The sequence below is a fragment of the Oenanthe melanoleuca genome, linkage group LGE22, assembly GCF_029582105.1.
Source record: "Oenanthe melanoleuca isolate GR-GAL-2019-014 linkage group LGE22, OMel1.0, whole genome shotgun sequence".
NCBI classification, from domain to species: Eukaryota; Metazoa; Chordata; class Aves; order Passeriformes; family Muscicapidae; genus Oenanthe; species Oenanthe melanoleuca.
The window spans coordinates 1,083,939-1,109,230 of record NC_079363.1 but is presented as its reverse complement, the minus strand read 5'-3'; the positions used below and the strand labels follow the sequence as shown (position 1 = coordinate 1,109,230).

The 25,292-nt window shown below is 54.7% G+C and overlaps 4 protein-coding genes across 9 annotated transcripts; 3 read left to right on the top strand and 1 right to left on the bottom strand.

Moving 5' to 3' along the window:
- RACGAP1 (Rac GTPase activating protein 1) lies at positions 1 to 9,374 on the top strand. Of its 2 annotated transcripts, none has more exons than XM_056515255.1 (17): positions 1 to 67; positions 1,658 to 1,746; positions 2,248 to 2,450; positions 2,814 to 2,950; positions 3,152 to 3,221; positions 3,423 to 3,476; positions 4,176 to 4,253; positions 4,363 to 4,480; positions 5,150 to 5,280; positions 5,770 to 5,934; positions 6,295 to 6,390; positions 6,580 to 6,778; positions 7,035 to 7,140; positions 7,397 to 7,529; positions 7,608 to 7,743; positions 8,142 to 8,250; positions 8,500 to 9,374. In XM_056515255.1, the coding sequence occupies exons 2-17, from the start codon at positions 1,662 to 1,664 to the stop codon at positions 8,573 to 8,575; spliced, it is 1,896 nt and encodes a 631-aa protein (XP_056371230.1). In that variant the 5' UTR covers positions 1 to 67; positions 1,658 to 1,661; the 3' UTR covers positions 8,576 to 9,374. The 2 variants fall into 2 exon arrangements, with proteins under 2 accessions (XP_056371230.1, XP_056371231.1); XM_056515256.1 differs by having other exon boundaries at positions 10 to 111.
- A 3,362-nt stretch (positions 9,375 to 12,736) lies between these two features.
- On the top strand, positions 12,737 to 14,561 carry ZNHIT2 (zinc finger HIT-type containing 2). Its single transcript, XM_056515179.1, has one exon. It carries the CDS (start codon positions 12,847 to 12,849, stop codon positions 14,032 to 14,034), a length of 1,188 nt encoding a protein of 395 aa, XP_056371154.1. The 5' UTR covers positions 12,737 to 12,846; the 3' UTR covers positions 14,035 to 14,561.
- A 933-nt stretch (positions 14,562 to 15,494) lies between these two features.
- LOC130265918 (zinc finger protein 787-like) lies at positions 15,495 to 20,472 on the bottom strand. Of its 3 annotated transcripts, none has more exons than XM_056515262.1 (4): positions 20,099 to 20,472; positions 19,641 to 19,815; positions 17,743 to 17,835; positions 15,495 to 16,937 (listed from the first exon to the last, which is right to left on the bottom strand). In XM_056515262.1, the coding sequence occupies exons 2-4, from the start codon at positions 19,765 to 19,767 to the stop codon at positions 16,222 to 16,224; spliced, it is 936 nt and encodes a 311-aa protein (XP_056371237.1). In that variant the 5' UTR covers positions 19,768 to 19,815; positions 20,099 to 20,472; the 3' UTR covers positions 15,495 to 16,221. The 3 variants fall into 3 exon arrangements, with proteins under 3 accessions (XP_056371237.1, XP_056371238.1, XP_056371235.1); XM_056515263.1 differs by lacking the exon at positions 20,099 to 20,472 and adding an exon at positions 18,386 to 18,442 and having other exon boundaries at positions 19,641 to 19,730; XM_056515260.1 differs by lacking the exon at positions 20,099 to 20,472 and having other exon boundaries at positions 19,641 to 20,053.
- Positions 20,473 to 20,518: 46 nt separating this feature from the next.
- On the top strand, positions 20,519 to 25,047 carry LOC130265917 (RING finger protein 212B-like). Of its 3 annotated transcripts, XM_056515258.1 has the most exons (13): positions 20,536 to 20,607; positions 20,724 to 20,846; positions 21,173 to 22,425; positions 22,760 to 22,812; positions 22,901 to 22,975; positions 23,069 to 23,184; positions 23,309 to 23,357; positions 23,527 to 23,590; positions 23,696 to 23,738; positions 23,828 to 23,879; positions 23,954 to 24,002; positions 24,373 to 24,404; positions 24,864 to 24,921. In XM_056515258.1, exons 2-11 carry the CDS (start codon positions 20,757 to 20,759, stop codon positions 23,995 to 23,997), a joined length of 1,839 nt encoding a protein of 612 aa, XP_056371233.1. In that variant the 5' UTR covers positions 20,536 to 20,607; positions 20,724 to 20,756; the 3' UTR covers positions 23,998 to 24,002; positions 24,373 to 24,404; positions 24,864 to 24,921. The 3 variants fall into 3 exon arrangements, with proteins under 3 accessions (XP_056371232.1, XP_056371234.1, XP_056371233.1); XM_056515257.1 differs by lacking the exon at positions 20,724 to 20,846 and having other exon boundaries at positions 20,519 to 20,607; positions 24,864 to 25,047; XM_056515259.1 differs by lacking the exon at positions 20,724 to 20,846 and having other exon boundaries at positions 20,519 to 20,607; positions 21,085 to 22,425; positions 24,864 to 25,041.
- Positions 25,048 to 25,292: the final 245 nt, after the last annotated feature.

Sequence of the window (25,292 nt, the reverse complement as noted above, 5' to 3'; positions counted from 1 at the left end):
CGGATTCAAACCGGAGCGCGGGGCCGTTGGGGCTGCGCGCGCCGCTGGGGCCGGAGCCGCGGCCCAGGTGAGGAGTCCTGAGGGGAACCTGAGGGAGCCTGAGGGGCTCAGGTGAGTGCGGGGACGAGCTGAGGGGAACCGGGGGCTCAGGGGAGTGCGGGGGATCCCAGCCCCATTCCCCGGTGGGCTCGGAGCCCCGGCTGCCCGGCTCGGAGGGCGGCGATGGGCGCGGTGCAGGCCCGGCTGCTCCCTGTGGCCTCCTGCCCTCAGGGATCGCGGGGATGGCGCTGCTGATGCTGGTAACTGAGGCACCTCGTAGGCCACTTAATAAAGTCTCGAGGTTCAGCAAAATATAGATTGCTTTATTTTATATAGCCAGAGCAAGCAGCGCTGGAGAAAACGTGAGGGGTCATCGCCCACTGCACGCTTCTACCGAACTTGGTTTGCAGCTCCCTTTTTAAAGTTTGGTTTTCCTTGTAGTGATCAATAATTGTTATTGTTTTGTTGTAGTAATTCTGCAAGGTAAGCAGTGGTGGTTAAAGAAACTTCCAAACTTCTGTGGGACAGCTCTTGGGACAATTGGTCATGTAACCATCTGGTCTTGGTGGATAAAAGAACAGAAGTAGGAAGCCTGTTCTTTAGCAGATAGTGTGTGATTGATCACACAAAGGCAAGAAATCTGATTTTATGTGAAAGCCTTGTTTTGCAAGCTGTCAGTAGATACAACTTATTTAAAAAGCATAAGATTTAAAATGAAATTATTTAATCATATATTTTCCTTTCTTTAGTGTCATGCTTCATTTCAGACCTAAGTATTCTGGTTTGTACAAACCCCAATACTTCCATGATTAACACGAATCTTTTATCAATTATCACAGAGCTATCGGTGTGCCTGTGAAGTTTGTACCTGTAAAACCTCAAAGCTTTTTTGTGCTCCCTGCTGGCACCTCTCCCAAACCTCCCAGCACCAGCTCATTTCCCAGCCCCTGCTGCCCTGCTTGCCCCAGCCACTTCTCTCATTAGTGAAGTCATTTCTGTCTTGCTGAGCTGGAGACTTTCCCCTTCGCTGCCTCTGTTTGTGCCGTTGTTGCTGCTGTTTGAGAGAAATGTGCTGACTGCTTGAATTTTAACAGCTATTTGCAGGAGGAGCTGTAACTTAAAATGCAGCTAAATTTAAAACTGTATTAAAATTCCCCGGAATGTTGCTCCTATTTTTATCTTACAAAGTGCTGAAAACTTGCAGGTTTTTAGTGGCCTATATAGTACCAAGTTATTTGTAGGCAGGGCACGGGCTGTGCTCTGTATCCTTTCTGAAGGGAAGGAGTTGGGATCCCTGATCTTGCCTTGGGTTCTGAGCCTCTGTGCTGTGCTGGAGGAGAGTGGAAGCACTAAGGTGGGCAGATCTGCCTCTCTCCAAGGCTCTGCTATCCATAAACTGTGGAGAGCTGTGGATTTTCATTCCCAATTAAAAAAAAAAAAAAAAAGCCAATGCATATATCTCCATAAAACATGAGTTTCGTTCGTGCAGCTTCTCAAACCCGCTGGAAAGTGTCACAACCAGTAACTCTGAGGCTGGTTCTCTTTTCCCTGGGCTGCTTTCTGCTCGGGGGTGGGAGGGAAGGGCTGGGCTGCTTGTTTAGCTGTGTTTTTTTGGCAGGAGGATGGAGAGTGCCATGGTGAACCTGCGGGGTCTGTACGAGCAGCTCACGCGCCAGGCCGAGCTCCTGAGCGAAGGGAACGAATGCCGTGAGTTTTGCTCCTGAGCAATCTGCTGAGGATGCTGAAACCAGCCTGATCTGGGCTTTTTTTTAATGGAGAAACATCAAATCTCAGCTGAATTTCTATCTTCTGCTTGTAGCAAACTGGCTTTGTGCAACATTTCGTGTTCCAGCTTTTTGGCTGGAAGGGCTTAGTCTGAAAAATGGAAGAATTAATGGACTTCTCATGTGGCTGGGTTGGCCCAAAGGCTGAGTTCTCCATGCCTCAGCTGGGAGCAGGTTGGGCATCAGGAGGAAGAATTTCTTCATGGAAATGGCAGTCAGGGATTGCAGGGGGTTGCCCGGGGAGGTTTGGAGTCCCCATCCCTGGAGGTGTCCAAGGGTGTGGCACTCAGTGCTCTGGGCTCGGTGACATGGATTGGGCACAGCTTGGACTCCGTGCTCTCAGAGGTCTTTTCCATCCTGTGTGAACCTTCTGTCAGCTGCTCCTCTGCTCTCCCAGCTAAAGCTCCCTGTGTTCTCTCCCCAGAGTTCATTCAGTTAGCCAAGAGCTTCGAGGAGAACCGGAGGAAATGGCAGAAAACTGAGCATGAGCTGGGCAGGTACAAAGATCTCCTCATGAAGACAGAAGCTGAGCGCAGCGCCCTGGACGTGAAGCTGAAACACGCCCGCAATCAGGTGGATGTGGAGATCAAACGGAGGCAGAAAGCTGAAATGGACTGTGAGAAGCTGGTGAGTAATTCCTGTCTTGCCCTTCAGCTCTTGAGAGTGTGGAGACAAGGCGATTTAAACTGCATTGATCAGTGGCAAATGAGGGCTGGCACTCATGGGAGGGAAGGGGAAAAAAAATAAAAAAAGGGCAAGGAATTGGCTCAGCTCTTTGAGCAGCTTTCTGCTTTGATCTGGGGAAGGAGATTGGCTGCTGCTGGAGCTGAGCTGCCATTACCTGTCTGAGCTGCCATTACCTGCCTGCAGCCATTAGCAGTCCATTGACACAAGTTCTGAGAGTTTATCTCTGGTATCTCAAACACTTGGATGGGTGTTACAGTAATTAAACACGGAGTATCCAGCTGCTGATATTATCTGTGTTCACAGGAGAGGCAAATCCAGCTGATTCGGGAGCTGCTGATGTGTGATTCCTCCGGCAGCATCCAGCTCAGTGAGGAGCAGAAGTCTGTCCTTGCCTTCCTGAACAGGCCACAGGCTTCTGTGGGAGGTGCAGGCAACAAAAGGTGGGGAAACAAGATTTTATCTGAGGTGTCAGGCATCAATCCAGCTGTCGGCCTCTGTGACACATTCCTCATCCATGTCAACAGTTTTCCTTTTTTGTTCCACTTTAAAATACGGCTCTTCTGAGTCAGTGAGATTGTTCTGGAACCGTGACTGACTGAAAGCCAAACTGATACAAGCTTCTTCTAATTTTTGTTTTTTAGGCTGTCTACAATAGATGAATCTGGCTCAATTCTGTCAGACATCAGCTTTGACAAGACCGATGACTCACTGGTAATGTAACTCCACGTTCTGAAGTTCTCCTCCCCTGTAAAGCCCGAGGGGAGGGGGCTGATCTCCAGGGACCCTTTGTGTTTCATTACTGGGGTATTAACCTGGCTGAGCTGATTTGCATTTCCCCAGCGTGCTGCTGGCTGGAATTTGATGAAAAGGACTGTGTGGTATTTACCATTAACCAGTGTCTTTTCCCCCCAGGACTGGGATTCCTCATTGGTGAAAAATGTCAGGCTGAAGAGGAGAGAGAAGCGGGTATTGTTCAGTTGTTCCCTGTCTCAGTTTCCATTGTTCCCCCTGGCTCAATGCCACCATCTGTCACCACACAGCCACCTGTAGTGACCTCTGAGCCACTAAATCAGACCTCCCGTGGATGTGCTGCTGCTCTGGGGGTTTAGATTGAAATTTAGGTCTGATGTCATTGTTTGTCTACTGAAAATGAGTGGAGTTCTGTATATCCTTGTGCTGTTACAGCCTGGGGTTTGCAAGAAAAGACTTGGAGATTATTAACAGCTCCCAGATCAGGGAACAATGGTGTAGGAAGTTAACATTTTTCTATTCTGTGAAGGAGCTTGTGCTTGTTCTGCTTTAATCTACAGAAGATACAGGTGGGAAAGAGCCTGAAACCATCACCCAGTGGAGCTGGGAAGAATCTGGGACTTGCTTATTTGCTGGTTTTTGTGTGTGCAGTTTGTGGGTTTGTTGGGGCTTTTTTGTCCTTTCTTAGGTCGGGTTTCTTTTTTTTTCTGAACAAAGCTGGCTAGAAAATTATTTGAAAGAGGTTCCCTAATTCTTCCTGGCACCAAGGCTGCCACCAAGGAAGCAGAGGTACCTCTGAAGGACTTGTCTGCACACACCACAGATACATAAAATGTTCAGTCCTTTTAGTGCATGCAGTGTAATGCAAATTGAGCAGCATTCCTGCTCCTTAACAACACTGTGCTCTCTTCCCAGCGTTCTTCCAGGCAGTTTGCTGAAGGACCCCCAGCTCCTCAGAAGAAATCCAGGTCCATTAGCAACACAGCAGACCCGGTATGGTGGTCCCAGCTGGTTTTGTGTACACTTGCCCACAGTTCCTGCCTTTTCCAGGGCTGCTGGGACTCCCCTGCTCTGTCAGTCACTGGTGTATTTGTCATTCCAGGCTAATGAATCCATTGTTGCAAAGACCACTGTGATGGTCCCAAATGATGGTGGCCCAATTGAAGCCATTTCCACCATCCAGACTGTGCCTTACCCTCGCAGGAGCCGGAGGAAGAGCGGTGGGTGTGACATCTCTGTCCTGTCCTGACACAGCCACACGGGTTAAAAATGTTCAGTATTCCTTCCAGGACCTGAGAGTGCTTCTGGTTTATCATGTGTCACTTTATATCTTCTTTTTCAGGATTAAAATCTCGAGACTCAGGTGTTTATTAATTCTTATCTATGTTACAGTGAGTGCTGCAGCACTTGAAACTAAACAAGCTAAAAATGGTGAAATGGTGATGGATCTCTCTTGTTATGTCTTTTAAGGCATAACTGTCCAATTAAGAAAAGCCACCTAAATTACTTTTACTTTTAACTTGTGACCTGCAGTGTGGTATATTCCATCCAATCATAAAAGAACCACCTAGGATGAAGAAGGAAAAAACCTCTGCCCTAAAACCTCCATCTTGCTTTATACCTATTACTATATTCTAAAACCCCAAATTCTCCACCATGTGATATTACACACTTCTATTCAAGCTACACACAAGTGATTCTAGGTCTGTCGTTTAATTTTGGAAACCTCCAAGGGCTCAGGTCAAAAGCAGAGTTTTCTTGGGGAAGTCAGTGCCTGTCAGCACAGAAAATCCAAACCCCTAATTTCAGGGGTTCCAGCAATGGTACCTATGCTTTTGGAGACAGAGGGTGATTCCAGCCAGTCACCCTTTTCCTCTTGTGTCTTCCAGGTCCTTTGCAGCCGTGGAACAGTGAGTCCAGCATTGGTAGTAAGCAGCTGGAGTCCAAAGTGGACACTGATGGCTCCAGCACCCCACAGCACAATGGGGGAGTGAGGCTGCACGACTTTGTTTCCAAGACGGTGAGTGGATGGGCAGGAGGAGCTTGGGAAAGCATCTCCTTCCCTTGGGGAAGGGTTTAGGTTGGATGTTGGGGAAGGGTTTAGGTTGGATATTGTGGGACAGGTTTGGGCTGGACACTGGGGAAAGCTTGAGTCTGGGTGCTGGGGAAAGGTTTAGGTTGGATATTGGGGGAAGGTTTTTCTCCCAGAGGGGGGTCGTGCCTGAACAGGCTCCCCTGGGGTAGGCACAGCCCCAAGGCTGTCAGAGCTCCAGGAATGTTTGGACAATGCTCCCAGGGATGCACAGGGTGGGTTTTTAGGGTGTCTGTGCAAGGCCAGGAGCTGGACTGATGATCTCTGTGAGAAACAGGATCAGTAGCATGGCCTGATGGTCTCTGTGGGTCTGTGCCAATTCAGGCTGTTCCATGGTTACATCTCAGGCCAATATGAACTGTAGCCCACTTTAACACACTGCACTGACCTCTCCACCTGTGTGCTCTGCATCTCCAGGTTATCAAGCCAGAATCGTGTGTCCCATGTGGAAAGAGAGTCAAGTTTGGGAAGATCTCTCTGAAGTGCAGGGACTGCAGGGTGGTGGCTCACCCCGAGTGCCGGGAGCGCTGCCCCCTGCCCTGCATCCCCACCCTCACAGGCACCCCAGTCCGCATTGGGGAGGTGAGTCTGTGCCTTGGGGCCACACGGGGGCTCACCTTGCCTTGGGATTTGCTCATCTCCAAGGCTGCCTTCCCCAGCAAAGCTCCTGTTGCTCAGAGCTGCATAATAACATGCAAATGAGCTGGCTAATGCATCACTGCACGAGCAGGGAGGGGGTGTAGGGGTGTGAGGGTGGGAGGGCGTTGAGTGGGGAAGGTGGCAGCAATGCAGCCTTGTGCTGATGGATGTGATGTTTCTTCATCAGTCCTGAGAAGAGCAACAATTCTTGTTTTCAGACCATAGATCTTGCTATGAATTCCTGAGAGAGTGTTTTCCATGTCTTGGTGACTGAATCTATCTTTTTGTTTTTTTGCTTTTTAGGGCACCTTGATGGATTTTGTCCCTTCTACTCCTCCAATGATCCCTTCCATCATCGTGCACTGTGTTAATGAGATTGAGCAACGAGGGCTGCATGAGGTAAGAAGAAAATGAGGTGTGAAACAGTGCTAATGAAATGGGTGGTGGTGTTAGGGAAGCAAAGAGTGAACCCAAATATCCCTTATTTACTGGATTGTGCTGCTCACTGGGTGACTCAGGTATGGAGAGAAAAGGTGGAGGTGGAAAAAAACCAGCTGACCTCTTCTGAGCCCAACTTTGTGCCAACAGACAGGCATTTACCGCATCTCTGGCTGTGACAAGACCGTGAGGGAGCTGAAGGAGAAGTTCCTCAGAGCAAAGAATGTCCCTTTGCTCAGCAAAGTGGATGATATCCACACCATCTGCAGCCTCCTCAAGGATTTCCTGCGCAGCCTGAAGGAGCCCCTTCTCACTTTCCGGTTAAACAAGACTTTCATGGAAGCTGCAGGTGAGCAATTGCTGCCTCCAGCTCTTTCCTGAGGTTCAGGTTTGTGGTTTTGCTGTCAGGTGAGCCAGCAAGGCCTTGGTGCTCTGTGGAGTTCTAGTTGGGTAGGATACAATGTTATTAACACAGCTTGAGAAGTTTCTGGTTTCTTTATTTCTCAGGGTAGCTGTGGCTGTGAGGGGAATATTGTAGCTTATGGGAGCATTTTCTTATAAAAATAAAATTAAAAATTTAACAAATAAATATTTTTTCCTGCTAGAAATCTCTGATGAGGACAACAGCATCGCTGCTATGTATCAAGCAGTTGCAGAGCTTCCTCAGGCCAACAGGGACACCCTGGCTTTCCTCATGGTGCACCTGCAGAGGTACATTCTGATGGACAGGGGGATGAACTAGATGATCTCAAAGGTCCCTCCCAAGTCAACCCATTCTGTGATCTGAAAGGGGAAGGTTTACCCCACTGGTGTTTTTTGTAACTGGGTCTGGTTATTGCTTGTGAGCATGAAGTCTTCATTCTGGAACAAACCTGCTCACTCAGAGGCCAAGTGTGTGTAGGACAGGGGACTTGTATCACAAGGGAAGGGGTGAAGCTACACTCTTTCTTAATTTCTTTTCATGCAGGGTGGCTCAGAGCCCAGACACCAAGATGGACATCTCCAATTTGGCCAAAGTCTTTGGTCCCACAATAGTTGCTCATGCAGTCCCAGACCCTGACCCCATGACCCTCCTGCAGGACACGAAGCGTCAGCCCAAGGTGGGACAAACATCAGGGATTTTATCTCTCCCAACCCAAACCATGCCATGGTTCTGTGGCTCACAGGTGTCTCTGCAGGTGGTGGAACGACTGCTGCTGCTGCCCATGGACTACTGGAGCCAGCTGATGATGGTGGACCAGGAGAACATTGACCCAGCACACGTGATTGAGAACACCAATGCTTATTCTACTCCACGGACACCTGAGATCCAAGGTAACCCTGGCTAAAAAGAGCCCCCCTCAATCTAAGGTAACCCTGGCTAAAAAGAGCCCCCCTCAATCCAAGGTAACCCTGGCCACAAAGAGCCCCCCTCAATCCAAGGTAACCCTGGCTAAAAAGAGCCCCCCTCAATCCAAGGTAACCCTGGCTAAAACAACCCCCCTCAATCCAAGGTAACCCTGGCTTCTGCTCTGTTACCAAAAACAACACCCCTCAATCCAAGCAGCCTGTGAGGCTCTCAGAGCCACTCCTCACTTCACACAGGGAGAGGGGAAAAGCAAAAGTGTGCCAAGAAATGCCAGATTTGTCTAGTGCTTTTGACAGATGCCAGGGAATGTTCTCTGCATGGAAAACTTCAGTTTTCCCCACACTGTGCTGCTCTCTTTTGGCAGTGAGCATTCTGGGACCTCTCACCACTCCAGAGCACCAACTCTCCAAGACACCCTCGTCCAGCTCCCTGTCCCAGAGGGTCCGTTCCACCTTCAGCAGGACCACGCCCAAGTAAGTGCCACTTTGGAGTGACTGCAGGTGATTTGGGTGCTCTGGGAGAGCTGAGACATTTGTGGGCAGCCTGCATTTACTCCTCACTCAACCCTCCCTGAATCTGTGCTGTGGGAGCAGCAGCTGCCTGGTGGGGAGAGGAACATTGGGTAAAATTTATGTGAATATTCTCTGCAAAAGGAGGGAGAGTGTTGGACCTCTGTGTCCAAGATTCCAAACTGATTTCTTGGGGTTTTTTTCTTGAATTAGATTTGGGAGCAAAAGCAAATCAACAACCCCGCTTGGGCATCAAGGTAACTTCTTTGCTTCTCCTCTGCTGAAGTGAAGGCCTGGGAGTTGGTCTTGTCCTGGTATTTGCACACCAATGCTCACAAGTAGAAGAAACACAGGTTGCCTCAGTGGCTCCCTGGCAGCTTTTGTTTAATGATGTTTTGCCTTTTATCTTTCAGTTTAACAGGGACTCTTAATGGAATTTTATAGTGCAATTTAACTTTATTATCTAATGCTGTGCTGAATGTAGTATTGAAGACATAACAAGCAGGATTTGTTCAGTGTTAATCATTAAAAAAATTTCTAGAGAACTGGTATTTTTACTAACATCTGTTTTTCTTCCTGTGTGAAGTAGAGCAATCACAAAATGAGGGTCAGTTAATTGGGGTTTTTAGGGTTCTGTAGGATGTTCTGGACACAGCAGAGTCTGAACTTTGTCAGAATCCAGCTTTCCATCAGCACAGTCTGTCTCACCTGGCTGCTGGTGCAGCTGGAATCCTGAGGATGGCAGTGTTGGACTGTGCTGGTGACAAAAGCCTCTTTAATGAACTGCTCCTCTAAAGGAACATGTCCTGTACTGTGTTTGCAAGGGGGGAATTCTGTAGAGGAAGGTGTAGATGCAAAGCCAAAGGGATTCTTGGATAGCCCAAAGGGATTTTTGGATAGCCCAAAGGAATCAGTGCTGCTCATGCTGGGCAGGGGGTTCAGAGTCCCTGGGATTTGGGACCCTCCCCAGTGCTGTAAGAAGGCACCTGTGGAAAACACACAAGTTTATCAAGTGTCTGTTTTTATTGAGCTTTGGAAAACCGTCCTGACTGTGCAGTGAAGTAAATCCTGATGTCTTACACATCCCACAGCTTTGTGTTCTCTGGCTCCTGGTTTTAACTCTGTGCTATTTTCACTGGAGGCTGAGGGGCTGCTCTCTTGAGGACTGATCCCAGCCAGCTTTGCTGCTGGGGGCTGTGGCTCCTGGTCCAGGGGACAAAGCAGGATGCCAGGTTTGGTCCTCACTGTTGTCTTGGGAGGTGAAATAACCCAGGGTGGGTGTGGTGGCCTGGGGTGTTTCTCTTTCCCCTTAATTCTGAGGTCTTGGGGGGTAAGGTGAACTTGGCTTGTGCCCCATCCTTGGATCTCCCCTGACAGAAGAACTTTCCTCAGAAGAGGTTCAGGGCTTGATGGCATCTGGAGCTCAGGGTGTTGATTTTCTCCTGCAGCTCCCTGTAGGTTTCTTCTTCCCATGCCAGGTCTCTTACACCAATGAACTCAGCTTGACAAGGGTAATGCCAAGGTCTGGATGTTTCTAAACAATTTCTGGAGGTCTCTCATGGCTGCACCCAGTGTATTGTTCTTGTCTTCCTCATTTTCTTGAAGCCCTACAGCAGTTGGCCAAGGCTGCTGGAGAAGGTGATAACCCAGCTCCTGCCCAGGGCTCACTGGGCAACCTCAACCCATTGCTCTGTTCACCAGAACAAAACTGATTTGTTTGAGGACCTCAGGGTCAGAGCTTTTCTCTGTACATTCTTCCACCAAGCCAATTGATTTTTTTCCCCATCTACTTGTTCAAGTAACCTGGCCAAATATATTTTGGCTCCGTAATTATTTGGCTGCTGGTCCACAATTCTTTCCAACTGGATTATGGCTGTTTGTAACATCAGGGTGCCAGGAGAAGCTCCAGGAGGAAAGAAAAGCCACTCCAAGCCCAGTTTGCAAAGATCTGTTGTCTGGTCCAAGCATCAAGGCCATGTTGAAGCATCCTCTTGCCCATTTTGGGCTCTGATAACCAGGAGGGACCAGCCTTTCATGTCCACACATCCCAGGGAATTGGACAGAGCTGCTGAGCTCATTCCAGGCAGGTTCCAGCCTCCTGACAGCCCTGAGGGTGGTGAATCCAAACATAATTCCATAGATGATCACAGAGCCAGCACTGGCTGCTGGCTGCTCCTCTTCCTCACACACTCCTTACCACCTTCCCTTCACAAAATGACAAGAAAAAGAACCCTGTGCTCAAACAGCAGGGTCTGAACTCCCCCTGAAAGGTGTTCCAGCTTTTGGGGAGCCCCTGGTGAAAGGTGATGGAGGATCCATCAGAGTGAAAATGTGTCACAGTCACCTGTGTGACTGCAGGACTTTGTCCCCAGGGCTCATCAGGAGGTGCCCTGGCAGCTTTGCTGGGGTTTATCTCTCTGCCTGTCACAAGAGGGGGTGGCAGTTGCATCTGCAGTTTGGTGTGAGGTACAGCAGGGGTAAATCCCAAACCCTTCCTGAAGGAGCAGGGGCTGCTGAGCTCAGGATGGCCCCAGGGGTGTCAGCAACTCACAGGGAATCCATTGCTGACCTTGGAGGTTTTGGCAGGTGACAGAAACCAGTGGAAATTACAGAAAAAAAATAAAATGCAGGATATGTTCTGTCTGGGTGTTAAATGGGATTGCAGCCCTGGGAAGAAAGATTCCACTAGAGAGAACAGTAGAAAATACATTAAAAAAAAAAAAAAGCCTCAAGTAGACTCTAAACAGAGAAGGAAGAAACCACCAGCCTTAGAATCATATTCCTCCCAGCAAAGAAGAAAAAATCCTATCACTATTTCCCCCTCAGGATGCTGATGAGTCACTGCAGCAGCTCAAAGGAAGGAGGAGAATTTACTGCTGGAGGAGCAGGGTAGATGCTTTTATCCTCTGTGTTTATTTTTTTCTGTTGCTGCCAATCTTTAAAAGAAAATGAGTAATTTGGCTATTAGTGTTAGCAGTGCTGGATGAACAATGAGTGATTGCTCTGTCTTGATTAGGCTGAAGCATTAATTAGACAACCAATAACATCTAATTCTTGAATTCTCACATCTTTCTGTGCATCTGAGCTTGACCAAGCTGCTTCTCTCTTGCCTGAGGTGGTCAGGATGGGGCTGTGGCAAATATTTTGGCTCCCTGGGCTGGGGCAGAAGTGAGAGGATGGAGGAGAAAAATTCACTGCTGAAATCCCTCAGGCCTTGACAACAGTTCTTGGCTACTGCTGCTAATATTAGGGCTGGTTTGAGGATGATTACAGTTCTGTGCAACAGCTATTAATATCATACAAAGCTTGGATGGAAGTAAAAAATAACAGCAAATGAGAAAACTACCAACCAGAAGCCAAACAGGAAGCACAGGCAAGGCTTGGAGTTGTGAAAGATAAATGGTGGGAAGGAAAAGCAAAAGAGCTGCAATGAGATGCAGAGGGGAAAAAAATACAAATATATTTGTTGGTGGTTTGACAACAGTCCTTGGCTTTAAAACATTCTGTTGCATCAAATAATGCTGATCGAATTCTGAGCTGATTGAAAGGAAATCCTGGTTTATTTGGGCAGAAAAACACCTGTTTGTTGTAAAGTTCCTTCAGCTGATTCTGGGCCACAAGGAAGGGGCTCTGAACCACCAGAGTGAGCTGCACCCTGGAGCAGGGAAGAGAAAACCTGGAAATGCTGCTCTGCAACCTTCCAGAAGCTCCATCTGAGTAGCTAGAACTAGAAATAATTCGAGGTGTGCCTGCAGAATTTCCCTGACAGAGTTTGAATCCTGGCTGAACATCTGAATTCTTTCCCTGTTAATTGTCTGTAACTTCCTTGCTGGCATTCAGGTGCAGGTGAGGCTCCTGTGAGTAAGAGGACAGGGAATGAGGAGGTGTTTTCAGTTTGTCACAGTTTCTGTTGCACCTTTTCAGCTCCCAGTGCTCACTGCTCTGCAGGTGAGTCTGGAAACCTCTCTGGGGGGCTGATCCATCACTCTGGGCTCGACTAGTGCTGCCCGCCGATCCATTGCTCTGGGTTCACCTGCTCCTCCTTCCCAATCCATCACTCTGCGCTTGATTGCTCAGCCTACCGATCTATCACTCTGGGCTAGACAATTCCAATTTTTATATTTTAGCATCACCCCCTCCCAAAATTCCCAATACCCCCCAAAAAAATCCAAAATAATTCCCAAAAACTCCACACGGACACGGGGGAAGCTTCCGGAAGAAGTTTAATGATTTGAGGGGGGTCCCCAGAATTTTTGGGCTCCTCCCGGGCATCCGGAGGATTAGAAGGAAGGAGCAATCGAGCCCAGAGCAATCAGGAGTACTGCATCCTCCACCCACGTGTGCACCCACAAACCCGCAAAAAAAAACGGGGGGAAAAAAAAAAAAAAAACAAAAAAACCCCAAAATTCCACTTTAAAACCGGGGGAAAAAAAATCCTTTAAAAAACCCGGAAATACCCTTTTAAAACCGCTAAAACCCCCAAAGTTCCGGAAGCGCGGGCTGCGAGCAGCCATTGGCCCGCGGGCTGGGGGGGCGCGGCGGGGCCGGCTCGGAGCCGGGATGGCGGCGGCGGCCGCGGCCGCTCCGTGCGCGCTCTGCGCCGCCTCCGCGCCCCCCTACACGTGCCCGCGCTGCCACCGCCGCCTCTGCTCCCTGCGCTGCTACCGCGCCCACGGCCCCTGCGCCGAGGCCTTTTACCGCCAGCAGGTTCTCGAGGCGCTGCGCGCCGAGCGCAGCTCCCCGCCGGGCCCCGCGCTGCCCGGGCTGCGCGAGCCACGCGAGCCCGGGGATCCATCGCGGCCCGCGGGCCGCGGGCTGTGGGAGCAGCTCAGCGAGGCGGAGCGCGACGGGTTCCGGCGGCTGCTGAGCTCCGGGGAGGCCGCGGCGCTGCTGCCGCGCTGGCGGCCGTGGTGGTGGCGCGGCCGGGGGCGAGTGGAGGAGCTCGGGGACGGCTCGGGGGCCGAGGGGGATGAGGATGAGGAGGCCGGTGAAGCTCGGCCCGGCCCCGCGCCGCCCGTCCCGACCTCGGTGTGCCCGCTGAGCGCCCTCCGCGCCGCGCCGCCGTCGCCCTTGGTGCGGTTCCAGCTGCCCAACGCGCTGTTCGGTTACGCCTTCGCGCTGAGCCTGCACGGCGGCGACGAGACGCTGCTGCCCGAGCTCCTGGACGCCGCCATCGCCGCCTCGGCCGCGCTGCGCGGCCGCCGCCCCTTCAGCAGCACGGCCGAAGCGCTTCTGAGCGCCCGGCGCGACGCGCGGGCCGCGGGGCTGCCCCTGAGCCCCCTCGGCGACAGCGGGGCGCTCCTGGCCGTGGCGCAGCTGCTGGAGGGGCGCGATAGTCGCGACCCCGGCGCCGACGTGGCAGCGGCTTTGTGGCACCTGTGGCGGCTGCTGAGGGCGGGGGCGCGGGCGCTGCCGCCCCCCGAACGGGGCCGCTTCCGAGGGGCCCGCAGGAAGGTCGGGTTCTTGCTGAGCTGGAGTCGGGGCGCCACCGAGGAGCTCGCCCAGCTCGCACGGGAGGCGCGCGCGGTTCACGCCGAGGTGGCCGCGGAGGAGGCGGCGGTGGCCCAAATCAGGGAGGGGCTGGAGAAGGTCTGGGGGGGACCCCGGCCGCCCCCCAGGGAGGAGCGAGCACCTTGGGTGGTCACAGATGGGGCCCGGGGGGTCGAGGAGGGAGTTGAGGAGGTTTTCGGGGGTCCCGCGGGTGTCGGTGCAGTGCAGGGTCCGCGGCTGATCGAAGAGCTGGACTGAGACGGGGAGATCCCGAGGAAACAGCCGTGGGAGAGAACCTGCTGGTGGAGAGTACTGATGAATGTCCAGCGAACCAGGTCCGGGAAAGCTGCTCGTTAAGGGATAGGACTAATGAACTTCCAACGAAACACTGCCCGGAGTGACTCTAATTAAGTGATGTGACTGAGGAGATCCTGGCAGAAGAGACCTGGCTCGTTAAGGCAGGGGACGAACCAACATCCAACAAGCCAGTCCGAGAAATGACCCTCATTCAGGAACGGGACTCATTAAGGGAGAGGACTAAGAAGAGCCCGAGGAAGTGGATTCAGGAGAGAACTCACTCATCAGTGATCCAGGCTAAGGACGGCCCGAGGAACCAGGCCCTACCTGCTCGGAACATCCCACAAACCAGGCCTAGGAGTGACGCTCACCAAGGCTTGGGACTCATTAAGGACGGGACTAAGGAGTGGTGAAATACCATTAGGAGAGATCCTGAGAGAACTGGGGGTCTGGACTGATGAAGGGCTGGTAAAGCTGTGCAGGAAGGATCTGACCCGTTCCCAGTGCAGCATCTCGGGGGGCTCCATGGGGACCCCAGTTCACCCCCACGAAGCATTCAGGGGGTGTCCTGGGAGGGGGCACAGCCTCAGCACCCCTGGGTACCCCCAGCCCCGCTCAGTCCCCCCATAACGACCCCCCAGCACACCCGGCCCCTCCCTCAGCGCCCACAACTCCTGCCAAGGCCCTGGCACAGACCCCTTGCAGTCCCACAGACACCCCCAGCCCCCTCCCTCCGTGTCCCTCCAGCACTGAGACCCCCCAAATCCCAGCCCCAGCCCACACCAGCCATGGTTCCCTCCCAGCCGGGCTGGAGATGGTGACACACAAGCTGCAGCAGCCTCAGGGGTCGCAGGATGTGCCAAGGCATTGCCCCCCACCCCAAAATCTTCTTGGGGGGTCCCCCCAAATCCCAACACCCCTTTTCCCCGTTTTGTACCAGTCCCTGGAATAAAGGAGAGGTGGCTCGGAGTGGGATCTGAGGGTTTTGATGGGTCTTGGGTGGAAGAGTTTGGAGAATGGTGGGGGGGTCTGGGGTGGGGGGTTCTGCCACAGCTGCACCCACAGAATTTGGGGTCTCAGTTATGTAGGACCCCTTTTACCCCCTCCGGTTTTGGGGTCTCCCCGACCCCCTCCCAGTTTGGGACCTCCCCACGATCCCCTTCTCAGTTTCGAGACCCCTTTTTTAACCCCCCAAAATCCCTCTGTCCCTTCCCCCCCGTTTTGGGCTTTGCAGGGACCGAACCGAGACCCCTCCAAAACTTCGATCCCCCCAAATTCCCCCCCTGGGGCTTTTTGCCCTCCCTCCTCCAGGGGTTTTTATTCTCCCTCCTGGGGTCCTCCCCATCCCCACCTCCCCCCTTGGGACACTTTTGCCACCCCCATTTTTGTCACCCGCCAAAACCAAGGCCCAGGTCCCCCAACACACTTTATTCACAGCCCGGCCCCGTCCATGCCCTCTCCCCACCACACAGGGGGGTCCCGCTGTCACCTCCCCCCACCCGAGTCCCCACCCCCACACGGGCGTCCCGGTGTCACCTCCCGCCCCCGGGGTCCCACCCTCGTGTCCCTCCCCCCTTCCCCTATTTACAGCTCTGGGATGTGGCACCGACAGGGGACAGCGAGCAGCACCGAGGGCGACACAGGGCACGGGGTGGGCTTGGGGACATCAGCTCTGTGTCACTGTCCTGTCCGTGTGTCCCCCCTCTTTGGAGTCACCGTGTTCTGTCCTTGTCCCAGTCCAGGTACCCCCCACTGTCTCCCAGCTTGGTGTCACCAAATCCCTAAACCTGTGCCACAACTCGTGTGACCCCAGGTCAGTCACCACGTCCTGCCCATGAAACACTCCGTGTGTCCCCTGGCATGGTGACACGATGTGCCCTGTCTGTGGCACAGTCCCTGTGTCCCTCACCAGGGTGGCCCACAGTCTGCGTGTCCCCGTGTCCCCGCAGGGCAGCAACAGCCGGAGCATTGTCCAATTGTCCCTGTGTCACCACGGCGGGGTTCCCCTTAGGGCACAGAGCAGGCGGTGCCCCCAACAGTTCTTGTGTCCCCACACCTCGGTGCCACTGTCCCCGTGCCCCTCGAGGCACAAAGAGCGGGGGCAGAGTCCCACTGTCCCTGCGCCCTCTGCAGTGTCCCCAGGTCCCCTCAGGGCACGAAGAGCGGGCGGTGGCCCCGGCGGTGCCTCCTGAGCGCGGCGCTCCGGGCGAAGCTCTCGCCGCACTCCACGCAGATCAGCGGCTCCTGCCCGCGGCCGCTCTCGCCGCCCGCCGGCCCCTCGCCCTCGCCCCCCGCCCGCGGCCCCTTCAGCGCCCTGGCAGCGCCCGCGGGGTGGGCGCAGCGCCGCGGCCGCGCCGCCCCCGGCCCGGCGTGGGTGCGCTGGTGCTTGATGAGGTTCTTGCTCTGCGTGAAGCTCTTGCCGCACTCGGCGCAGCCGTACGGGCGCTCCCCGGTGTGGATGCGCTGGTGCTGGATGAGGTTGGAGCTCCAGGAGAAGCTCTTGCCGCAGTGGCCGCACCTGTAGGGCTTCTCGCCGGTGTGGGTGCGGCGGTGCTGCACCAGGTGCGAGTTCTGCGAGAAGCTCTTGCCGCACTCGCCGCAGGTGCTGGGCCGCTCGCCCGTGTGCGTGCGCTGGTGCCGCAGCAGCTTGGACCAGTGGCTGAAGCTCTTGCCGCACTCGTTGCAGATGAAGGGGCGCTGGCGGCCCCCGCCCCGCCGCCCCCCGCCCTCCTCAGAGCCCCCCGGGGCCGGGCCGGGGGTCCCTCGGGGCGGCGCGGGGCGCAGGGGGCTGTGCGGGATCACCGTGCGGATGATCTCGTGCGGCAGCACCTCGGCCTCGCCGTCGCTCACGATGCCATCGTCGGCTGGGGGCGGCACGGGCAGGGGTGAGAGCAGGGAGGGGCTGGGACCCCAACCCAAATGTTTGCTGTGACACTAAGAGGGGCTGGGACCCCGACACAAATGTTTGTTGTACCCCTAAAACGGGCTGGGCCCCCTTCCCGAATGCTCGTTGTGCCCTTAAAGGGTGCCTAGAGCCTCCCCAAAAGGCTTGTTTGACCCAAAAGGGGCTGGAACCCTTCCCCAAATGTTTCTTGTGACCCAAAAAGGGGCTGGGCCTTTTCCCCAAATATTTATTGAGCCCCAGAAAGGGGTTGGACCCCTGACCCAAAAGTTCATTATGACCCTAAAAGGGCTGCACCCCTGGCCAAATATTCATCGTGATCCAAAAGAGGCCAGATCCCCATCCCAAAAAGTGGCTGGATCCCAAATGTTCACTGAATCCCTGACCCAAATCTTCAGTGACCCAAGAGGGGGCACAAAAAGGGGCTGTGGCCCCCTCCTGGTGTCCAGTGCACCCCAGAAAGGGCCTGTTCACTGTGCCCCAAAAAGGGGTTATGCCCCCTCCTGGAGTCTCTGGAGCCACCCCAAAGTACCTGAAGGCCCCCAAAATTCCCCATACTCCCTTCTTGGGGGGTCTGGAACCCTCTCAAAAGTGTTTTGAGCCCCCTCAAATGCCTCTATCCCCACCAGTGTTTGGAGACCCCCAGAAGTGCCTTGAACCTCCTTCTTGGGGTGCCTGGATCCCCCCAGAATTTCCTGTACCCCCTTTCTGGGTTATCTGGAGCTCCCCAATCCGCCCCCCCTCCACTTTTGGGGTCTCCCCCTCACCGATGAAGACCCTCCGGACCACGTCCCCCTCGTCCGAGTCCTGCAGCTCCACCACGTCTGGCTCATCCTGCTCCATGGGGGCTCCCGGGGGGGCTGTGGCATCAAAGGGGGCCCTGAGCACCCCAAAACCCCCCAGGACCCCCCCCCCCAAGCTGCAGAAACCCACACACACCCAATTCCAAAGGATTGTTTAGATCTTGGATCCTGCTGTGCCCCTCAAATGTCTCAGTGTGACTAAACTCCTCTCTGTGACCCCAAATCCCTCTGGGTGACCTCAAATCCCTTTGTGCTCCCCTCAATTTCCCTGTACCCCCCCCCAAATCCTTCTGTGTAACCCCCCCCCAAACCATTTAGGGTGATCCCAAATCCCCTCATGCCCCCCTAAGTCTCATCCCCCCAAAAACCTTTCTGCCACCCAACCTATCTGTTCCCTCCAAAATCTGTCACCCCAAATCTCTTCATGTCCCCACAAATCCCTCAGTGTAACCTCAAACTCCTCCACATGATCCCAAATCCCTCTGTGCCCCCTCAGATATCCTCACTCACCCCAAAATCCCTTTGTGCCCCCCCAAATCCTTCTGTGTGACCCCAAATCCCTCTGTGCCCCCCCACATCACCCTGTACTCCCCAGTTCCTCCCCCACCTGCTCTCTGGCGGTCTTGGGGGGTCCCACAGCTGCTCCAGACTCAGCCCCCAAAATCTGGGGGGGAGAAGGAATGGAAGGACACAGATAGGGGGGGTTACAAAGGGGGGGTCACCCAGTGCCCCCCAAAATCACCCCAGAGTCTCCCCAAATTACCCCCAGTCACCCCCATTTTGCTTCCCCCCTCTTTAATTTTGGGAAGAGAGAGCAAAAGAAAGACTGAGCCCCAAGAACCTGCCCCAAAATTCACTCCCCACCCCAAATCCAATGCTGGGGGAGACTCCCAGGGTTTTTTTTAGGGATCCCCCCTCTCCTGCTCCCCCTCCCAAAACGGTTCACCCACAGCCCCCCTAACAAATACAACATGGTCGTATCCCAATTTTTTTGAGGGGTCCCCACTCTCATTTTCCCCCTTTCTGCCCCCCAAACCAGCACCTGATCCCTCTCCCCAGGCCCAAATCCATCTCCCATCCCAAATCCAAGAGTGTGGTTATCCCCAACTGCGGGAGGGTGCTCCCAAATTTTTTGTGGGGCGTCCTCACTCTCCTTTTTCCCTCTTTTCCAAACCTAAAAACGGCACCTCCCTCCTCCCCTTCCACTGCCGCCCCTGCCATCGCCTCCCCCCTCCCAAATCCAAGACCGGGGTATCCCAAATCGGGGAGGGGTCTCCTAAATTTGGGAAAAGGAGGGGGTGGGGAGGGGGGTAGAGCCCACTGTCCTTTTTCCATCTTTTCCAACCCTAAAAACGGCGCCTCATTTTCACCGCCCCCCCCCCGGCCCCCGGCCCCAATCCATCGCTCCCCTCCATCCCCCGGGTATCCCCATTTGGAAGGAGGGGGTCTCCCAAATATTTTCTGGGGGGTCCCCGCTCTCTTCCCTCCCCTTCTCACCCCCAAAACCCGCCGTTCATCCACATCCCCCACGTCCCAAATCTTCTGCCACCCCTCCGCCATCGCCTCCCCATCCCAAATCCAAACCCGGGGATATCTCCAACTGGGGGGGGGTGGGTCTCCCAAATTTTTTGTGGGAGAGTTCCCACTCTCCTTTTCCCCTCATTCCCACCCCCTAAAACGGCGCGCCCTCACCATCGCCTCCCCCATCCCAAATCCAGCACCGGTGTATCCCAAACTGGGGAAGGAGGGGGGGGTCTTCCAATTTTTTTTTTTTTTTTTTGGAGGGGGGTCTCCGCTCTTTTCCCTCCCCTTTCCCCCCAAAGCCGGCGCTCCCCTGCGCTCCCCCCGCGCCCCCCACTCACCTGGGCGGCTCCGCGTTGCGGGAGGGGCCGGGGGCGCTCCGGAGGGGCCCGGGGGCGGCTCCGGGGGTCCCGGCGGGCTCGGAGCTGCGGGGCGGGCGCGGGGCCGGCAACAGGAAGGTCCCGTCATCCCATTCCCCGCCGGATGCGCCGCCGGGAAAAAAGCGGGGAAAAAACGCTGGGAAAAGCGGGGGGGAAAACCTTGGAAAAACGGGAATTTGGGCGGGGGGAGCCCCTAGGGCGGAAAAAAAAAGGGCGGGTCCCAGCAGGGACACCCCCGAACCGCCCGGTTTTGAGTGGGGGGTGTTGCGGGAATTCCTGGAATTGTCGGGGTTTTGTTATTTTGGGAAGGGGGGATGTTTTCCAAGCGGGAAATGGATCGGGCCGGGGGGTGGGGGGGGTGGACAGGGTGGGTTTGGGGGGACTAAAGACAGGGGGGCCCCCCCAAACTTCTTCCCCACCTTCCTGCTTTGTGTAACGGCAGCGACGCGTTTCCTGCCCCCCCGGGAATTAAAAATGGTTGGAATTACGCAACGGGGGCGGAGGGCTGGGCAGCGGCATCCAGGGATTCCGGGGACGGCGGGATCGGGGCTGCGGGGTGTCCCCTGTGTCCCACAAACCCCCGATCGCCCCCCCAGAGGGTTCCTGGGGGCGTTTCCTGCCTCCCCGCCCCGGGAATCAGAAATGGTTGGAATTACACAATGAGGGATCCCGAATAGCGGCACTGGGGGGTAGCGGGACCGCAGTTTTGGGGTGGCCACCCCCCAGATTCCCCCTCACGAGGGGGTTCAGCAGTGGCATGGAGGAATTTTGGGATCGGGGAATAGTAGGGTTGAGGTTCTGGGGTGCCTCCTGCACCCTCCAAACGCCGAGGCCCTCCCCCGATATTCTGGGGGTGCTTTTCCTGCCCCCCTCCCTCCCGCCGCCAAGGATTAAAAATGGTTGGAATTGCACAACAAGGTCGAGGATCGTGAGATTGTGGGATTGGGGTTTTGGGGTGCTCCTTGTGCACGTCCAGAGCTCCTCAGAGGGTTTGGGGGTGCTGGGGTAGGAGTAGGGGGTCCCCATCTCCTTCCCCCACCCCAGGCACTGGTTCCTGGAGGATGGGAAAAGCTCGGCATGGCCATACTGGGATCACTGGGGGTGACCCCAAAACCTCACAGGGGGACAGTGTCATCACTCCCCAGCTGGTGTCCCCAAATCTGCATGGTGAGACAAAGCTGCTTGGGGACCTTTTATTGATAGCATCAGCAGATCCGTGTGCCCAAGTCCCAGGATTTCCATCCTGGTGTCCCCATCCTCATCCTGACCCCTCATGGTGTCTCCATCTTGGTGTCCTTATCCCCCACATCCCAATTTCCCCATCCCCACTGAGAGCCCCCACAGACCCAGGTGTTGCTGTCCCCATTCTGGTGTCCCCCATTCTTATTTCCATGTCCCCATCCAGGTGGCCCTTTTTTTCCTCACATTTTCCACTATTTTAATTTCTATCCTTTCTTGCTCTTTTTATATCCTTTTCCCCCTGACATTTCCAGCCTTTTTCTCTCACCTTTCCCACCCTGTTCTTCTCTCCCTTTCTCCACCTTTTTTCTTGTGCCCTTCCCTCTCATATTTCCTGTTCTTTCTTTTTCCTCTCTTTTTCCACCTTTTTTTTCCTCACCTATCCCACCTTTTTCCCCTCACATTTCCGGCCCTTTTCCCCCTCACATTTCCCGCTCTTTTTGCCCCTCACATTTCCAGCCCTTTTTCCCTTCACGTTTCCGGTCCCTTTTCCCCTCACGTTTCCAGCCCTTTCCCCCTTCACGTTTCACACCCTTTTTCCCCCCTCACGTTTCCCGCCCTTCTTCCCCTCACGTTTCTGGCCGTTTTCCCCCTCACATTTCCCACCCTTTTCCCCCTCACGTTTCTGGCCCTTTTTCCCCTCACATTTCCCGCTCTTTTTCCCCTCACATTTCCGGCCCTTCTTCCCCTCACATTTCCTGCCCTTTTCCCCCTCACATTTCTGGTCCCTTTTCCCCTCACGTTTCCAGCCCATTTTCCCTTCACGTTTTCGGCCCTTTCCCCCTTCACATTTTGCGCCCTTTTTCCCCCCTCACGTTTCCCACCCTTTTCCCCCTCACATTTCTGACCGTTTTTCCCCTCACATTTCCCACCCTTTTTCCCCTCACGTTTCTGACCGTTTTGCCCCTCACATTTCCAGCCCTTTTCCCCTTCACGTTTCCAGCCCTTTTTTCCCTCACATTTCCCGCACTTTTTTCCTTCTCACATTTCCCGGCCTTTGCCCCCTCACATTTCTGGCCCTTTTCCCCCCTCACGTTTCCTGCTCTTTTTCCCCCCTCACATTTCCCAGCCTTTGCCCCCTCACGTTTCTGGCCATTTTACCCCTCACGTTTCCAGCCCTTTTTCCCCTCACATTTCCTGCTCTTTTTCCCCCCTCACATTTCCCAGCCTTTGCCCCCTCACGTTTCTGGCCATTTTTCCCCTCCCATTTCCAGCTCTTTTCCCCTCACATTTCCCGCTCTTTTTCCCCCCTCACGTTTCCCGCTCTTTTTCCCCCCTCACATTTCCAGCCCTTTTCCCCCTCACGTTTCCACGCCTTTTTTCTCCCACCTTTTCCCACCCTTTTCCTTCCACCTTTTCCCCTCGCTCCTCCCCAAGCTCTCGCGTGTGGAGACACTGGAGGCGGCCATGGACTGGTTCCACTGCTGGCGCTGCTTTCGCCAAGAGGGCGCCCGGTTCGCCATCACCACCTGCGGCCACATCCTGTGCGAGGACTGCGGGGGCACTGGTAAAACTGAGGGAAACTCTCAATTTAAGCCTTTAAAATGCTGAGAAAAGGGGAGTTTCCTTCAATTTAACCCCTTGAAATGAGGGGGAAAGGAGGGGTCACTTCAACTCAAGCAAATAAAATGGGCTCTGCGCTCAATTTAAAATTCTAGAATGTTGGGAAAGAGGCTTTCCCCTCGGTTTCTGTTTTCAAATTATGGGGAATGGAGGATCCTGCCTCAATTTAAAACCCTAAAATGAGAGGAAATGGTCCATTTTCCTCAAGGAACACAATTTTTGGAACTTTCGGACATATTTTTCTCTCACTTTTCTCACTTTTTCTCTCCCTCCCACAGGTCCCTGCCCGGTCTGTGCCACCGCCTGCCACTACCTGCCTCTGTCCCAGCAGGCAAGGGCCCCACGTCCCCTCATCCTCACCCCTTCCCAGCCTTTTCCCCTCCCTTTTCCCAATCTTTTGACACCCCCACGCCCAACAGATGCGCCCAGAGATGAAGATTTTCTTCAAGAACCCGGCGGACCTCGCCCTCAAGCACCTCACCCACATCACAAAGGTGGGGAGGACGCAGGTGGTGTGGGGTGAGGTTCCACCACTGTCCCCAGCCCCGCACACGAGGGCATCCAAGGGGGGTGTCCATGTCCCGCAGGTGTGCCAGTTCCAGCTGGCGCAGGCGCAGCTGAAGGTGGACGCGTACCGGGACAGAATTCGGCAGGTGCAGGCAGACCTGGAGAGGGTCCTAAAGGAGATGCGGGAGATGAGGAGGTGAGTGGGACGCCATGGTGAGGGGGCAAACCTCCATCTTGGGCTCCTCTGGGCATGTGGATGAGAGCACTGCTTGGTCAGCATCTTGTTGAGTCCTCATGCTTCTGGCCACTTTCCTTTCCAGGCAGGTGGAGTCATTTCGCCGGGAGAATGCGGAGCTGCGCCGCATGCAGGTGGCCCCCAAAGTCCCCCTTTCCTGCCCCCCAAACTGCCCCTCAAAGCCCCCCGCCCCTTCCTTAACTTTCAAACTGCCCCCCAAAGTCCCCCTGTCCCTTCCCTCACCCCCAAACTGTCCCAACAAACTTCCCGTCCCCCAAAACTGCCCTCCAAATCTCCCCACAGCTCTCCCCGGGCTGGCAATGGTGCAACTGCAGCAGCACCCCCAATCCCTCTCCCACACAGTCAGGTAAGTGCCCCCCAAATTTTTAAGGAGGTCTTCCACACCCTAAAACCCCTCCCCATCCCCTCCTTGCTCATAGGTGTCTCCCCAAATTTTCTGTCTCCCTTCCAGTCACCATGCAGCCCCGCCGGCAGCTGAGCAGCCAAGTGGTCAGGTAAGGGAGGGACATCCTAAATTTGGGGTGGGGTTCCCCCAGTTGCAAAGGGGGGGGGGTCCCCAAAACCTCCCACCCCTCCTTTGCAGCCGCTTGTCTTCACTGGAGCCCCTCCGGTCCCGCAGTACCCCAGGATGGCAGGTAAGACCTCGCCCCAAATTGGGGCCACCCCAAAATCGGGGCGTCCCCATAATGCTTTGCATGCTCCCCCACAGGCTGGCGTAGCCTACAGAGATTCAGGGACCCCTCTGGCCTCTAGCATGGGTGAGCAACTCCAAATCCTTCAGGATTTACCCCAAAATAATGCCCCAAGCACCCCCTTTCAGCTCCAAGCCTCACCCCCTTTCCTCATCTCCAAGGAGGGACCCCAAACCCATTATCTCTCCCCATAGGGACGCCAAAAGCCCCTATAGGACCCCAAACCCATTATCTCTCCTTATAGGGATGCCAAAAGCCCCTATAGGACCCCAAACCCCTGATCTCTCCCCATAGAGACCCCCAAACCCCCATGGAAGGAGCCCAGAGCTCCCCAAACCCCCTACAGGACCCCAAGCCCTCCCAGAGAAGCCCCTCAGCGCTGACCCTGATCTGTGGGGTGACCTCAAAACCCCCTAACGCCCTTTTCCCTTCTTAGTGCCCTCCCTGGCTGGGACAAGCGAGGGGCAGGTACTGGGGGCACTGGGAGGGACTGGGAGGGGACTGGGGTCCTTGGGATAAACCGAGAGATGCAGAGAGAGGGATCTGGGGGAGACTCGGACTGGGATAAACTGGGAGGGGATGTGGGGAGCACCATGAGGGACTTGGGGGTACTGGGAAGGTCTGGCATAAACTGGGAAGGGTAACTGGGAGGGACTGGAAGTGGCGGGTTGGTTACTGGGAGAGTATTTGGATTCCTGGCAGCACTGGGAGGGGAGGTTGAGGTTACTGGGCTTGGTGTTACTGGGAGTACTGGGAGGACCCCAGCTCCACCGAGACAAAAATCTCCAAATTCAGTAGCCGCATCCCCGAATTCGGTAGCCAAGCCCCCACAAAATTCATTAGCCACTCCCCAAAATGCAGTAGCCAACCCCAAAATACGGTAGCCACCCCGAAATTCGGTAGCCAGGACCATTTCCCTTTATTTAGGGCTCTGCCCTGCGGCCGGCGAGGGACGGGCGCTCCCGGTGGGATCCCAATGCACGGCCATGAAGGACAAACAGGGACCTCGGAAAGGATCCGAGGCTCCTGCACCGGAGCTCCGGGGCTTCCCTGGGGCTGGCTGAGGGCAGAAGTTAAAAATAAATTTAAAAAATTAATTTAAAAGATGCCGATTTCGGGGCTATTTTGTGTCCGTTTGTGGGGCCGGGAGGGGCGTGGCCTCCACCGCGCGGCCCCGCCCTCTGTTACGTTCCTATTGGTTGGTGGCTCGATGTGGGCGTGGCAAAAGAGGAGTTGGGGAGAAATTGGGGAACAACGGGGGAAATTGGGGAACAATAGGGGGGGCTCCGAGTGGGAGGGCATTCGTTAGGCAGGAAAGCGCGGATTGGTGGGAATCCGTTAGGAGGCGGGGCGTAA

What these genes read in the sequence shown, in the direction of transcription:
- RACGAP1 (XM_056515255.1), top strand. Translation starts at nt 1,662, where the DNA reads ATGGAGAGTGCCATGGTGAACCTGCGGGGTCTGTACGAGCAGCTCACG. An exon ending in CAGGAGCCGGAGGAAGAGCG is followed by an intron (nt 4,481 to 5,149) that starts GTGGGTGTGACA and finishes TGTGTCTTCCAG; the next exon opens with GTCCTTTGCAGCCGTGGAAC. An exon ending in ACGACTTTGTTTCCAAGACG is followed by an intron (nt 5,281 to 5,769) that starts GTGAGTGGATGG and finishes CTGCATCTCCAG; the next exon opens with GTTATCAAGCCAGAATCGTG.
- ZNHIT2 (XM_056515179.1), top strand. Translation starts at nt 12,847, where the DNA reads ATGGCGGCGGCGGCCGCGGCCGCTCCGTGCGCGCTCTGCGCCGCCTCC.
- LOC130265918 (XM_056515262.1), bottom strand. Translation starts at nt 19,767, where the DNA reads ATGACGGGACCTTCCTGTTGCCGGCCCCGCGCCCGCCCCGCAGCTCCG. An exon ending in CGCAACGCGGAGCCGCCCAG is followed by an intron (nt 17,836 to 19,640) that starts GTGAGTGGGGGG and finishes TTGATGCCACAG; the next exon opens with CCCCCCCGGGAGCCCCCATG. An exon ending in GGTCCGGAGGGTCTTCATCG is followed by an intron (nt 16,938 to 17,742) that starts GTGAGGGGGAGA and finishes TGCCGCCCCCAG; the next exon opens with CCGACGATGGCATCGTGAGC.
- LOC130265917 (XM_056515257.1), top strand. Translation starts at nt 20,576, where the DNA reads ATGGTTGGAATTGCACAACAAGGTCGAGGATC. An exon ending in ACCTGCCTCTGTCCCAGCAG is followed by an intron (nt 22,813 to 22,900) that starts GCAAGGGCCCCA and finishes CACGCCCAACAG; the next exon opens with ATGCGCCCAGAGATGAAGAT. An exon ending in CGGAGCTGCGCCGCATGCAG is followed by an intron (nt 23,358 to 23,526) that starts GTGGCCCCCAAA and finishes ATCTCCCCACAG; the next exon opens with CTCTCCCCGGGCTGGCAATG.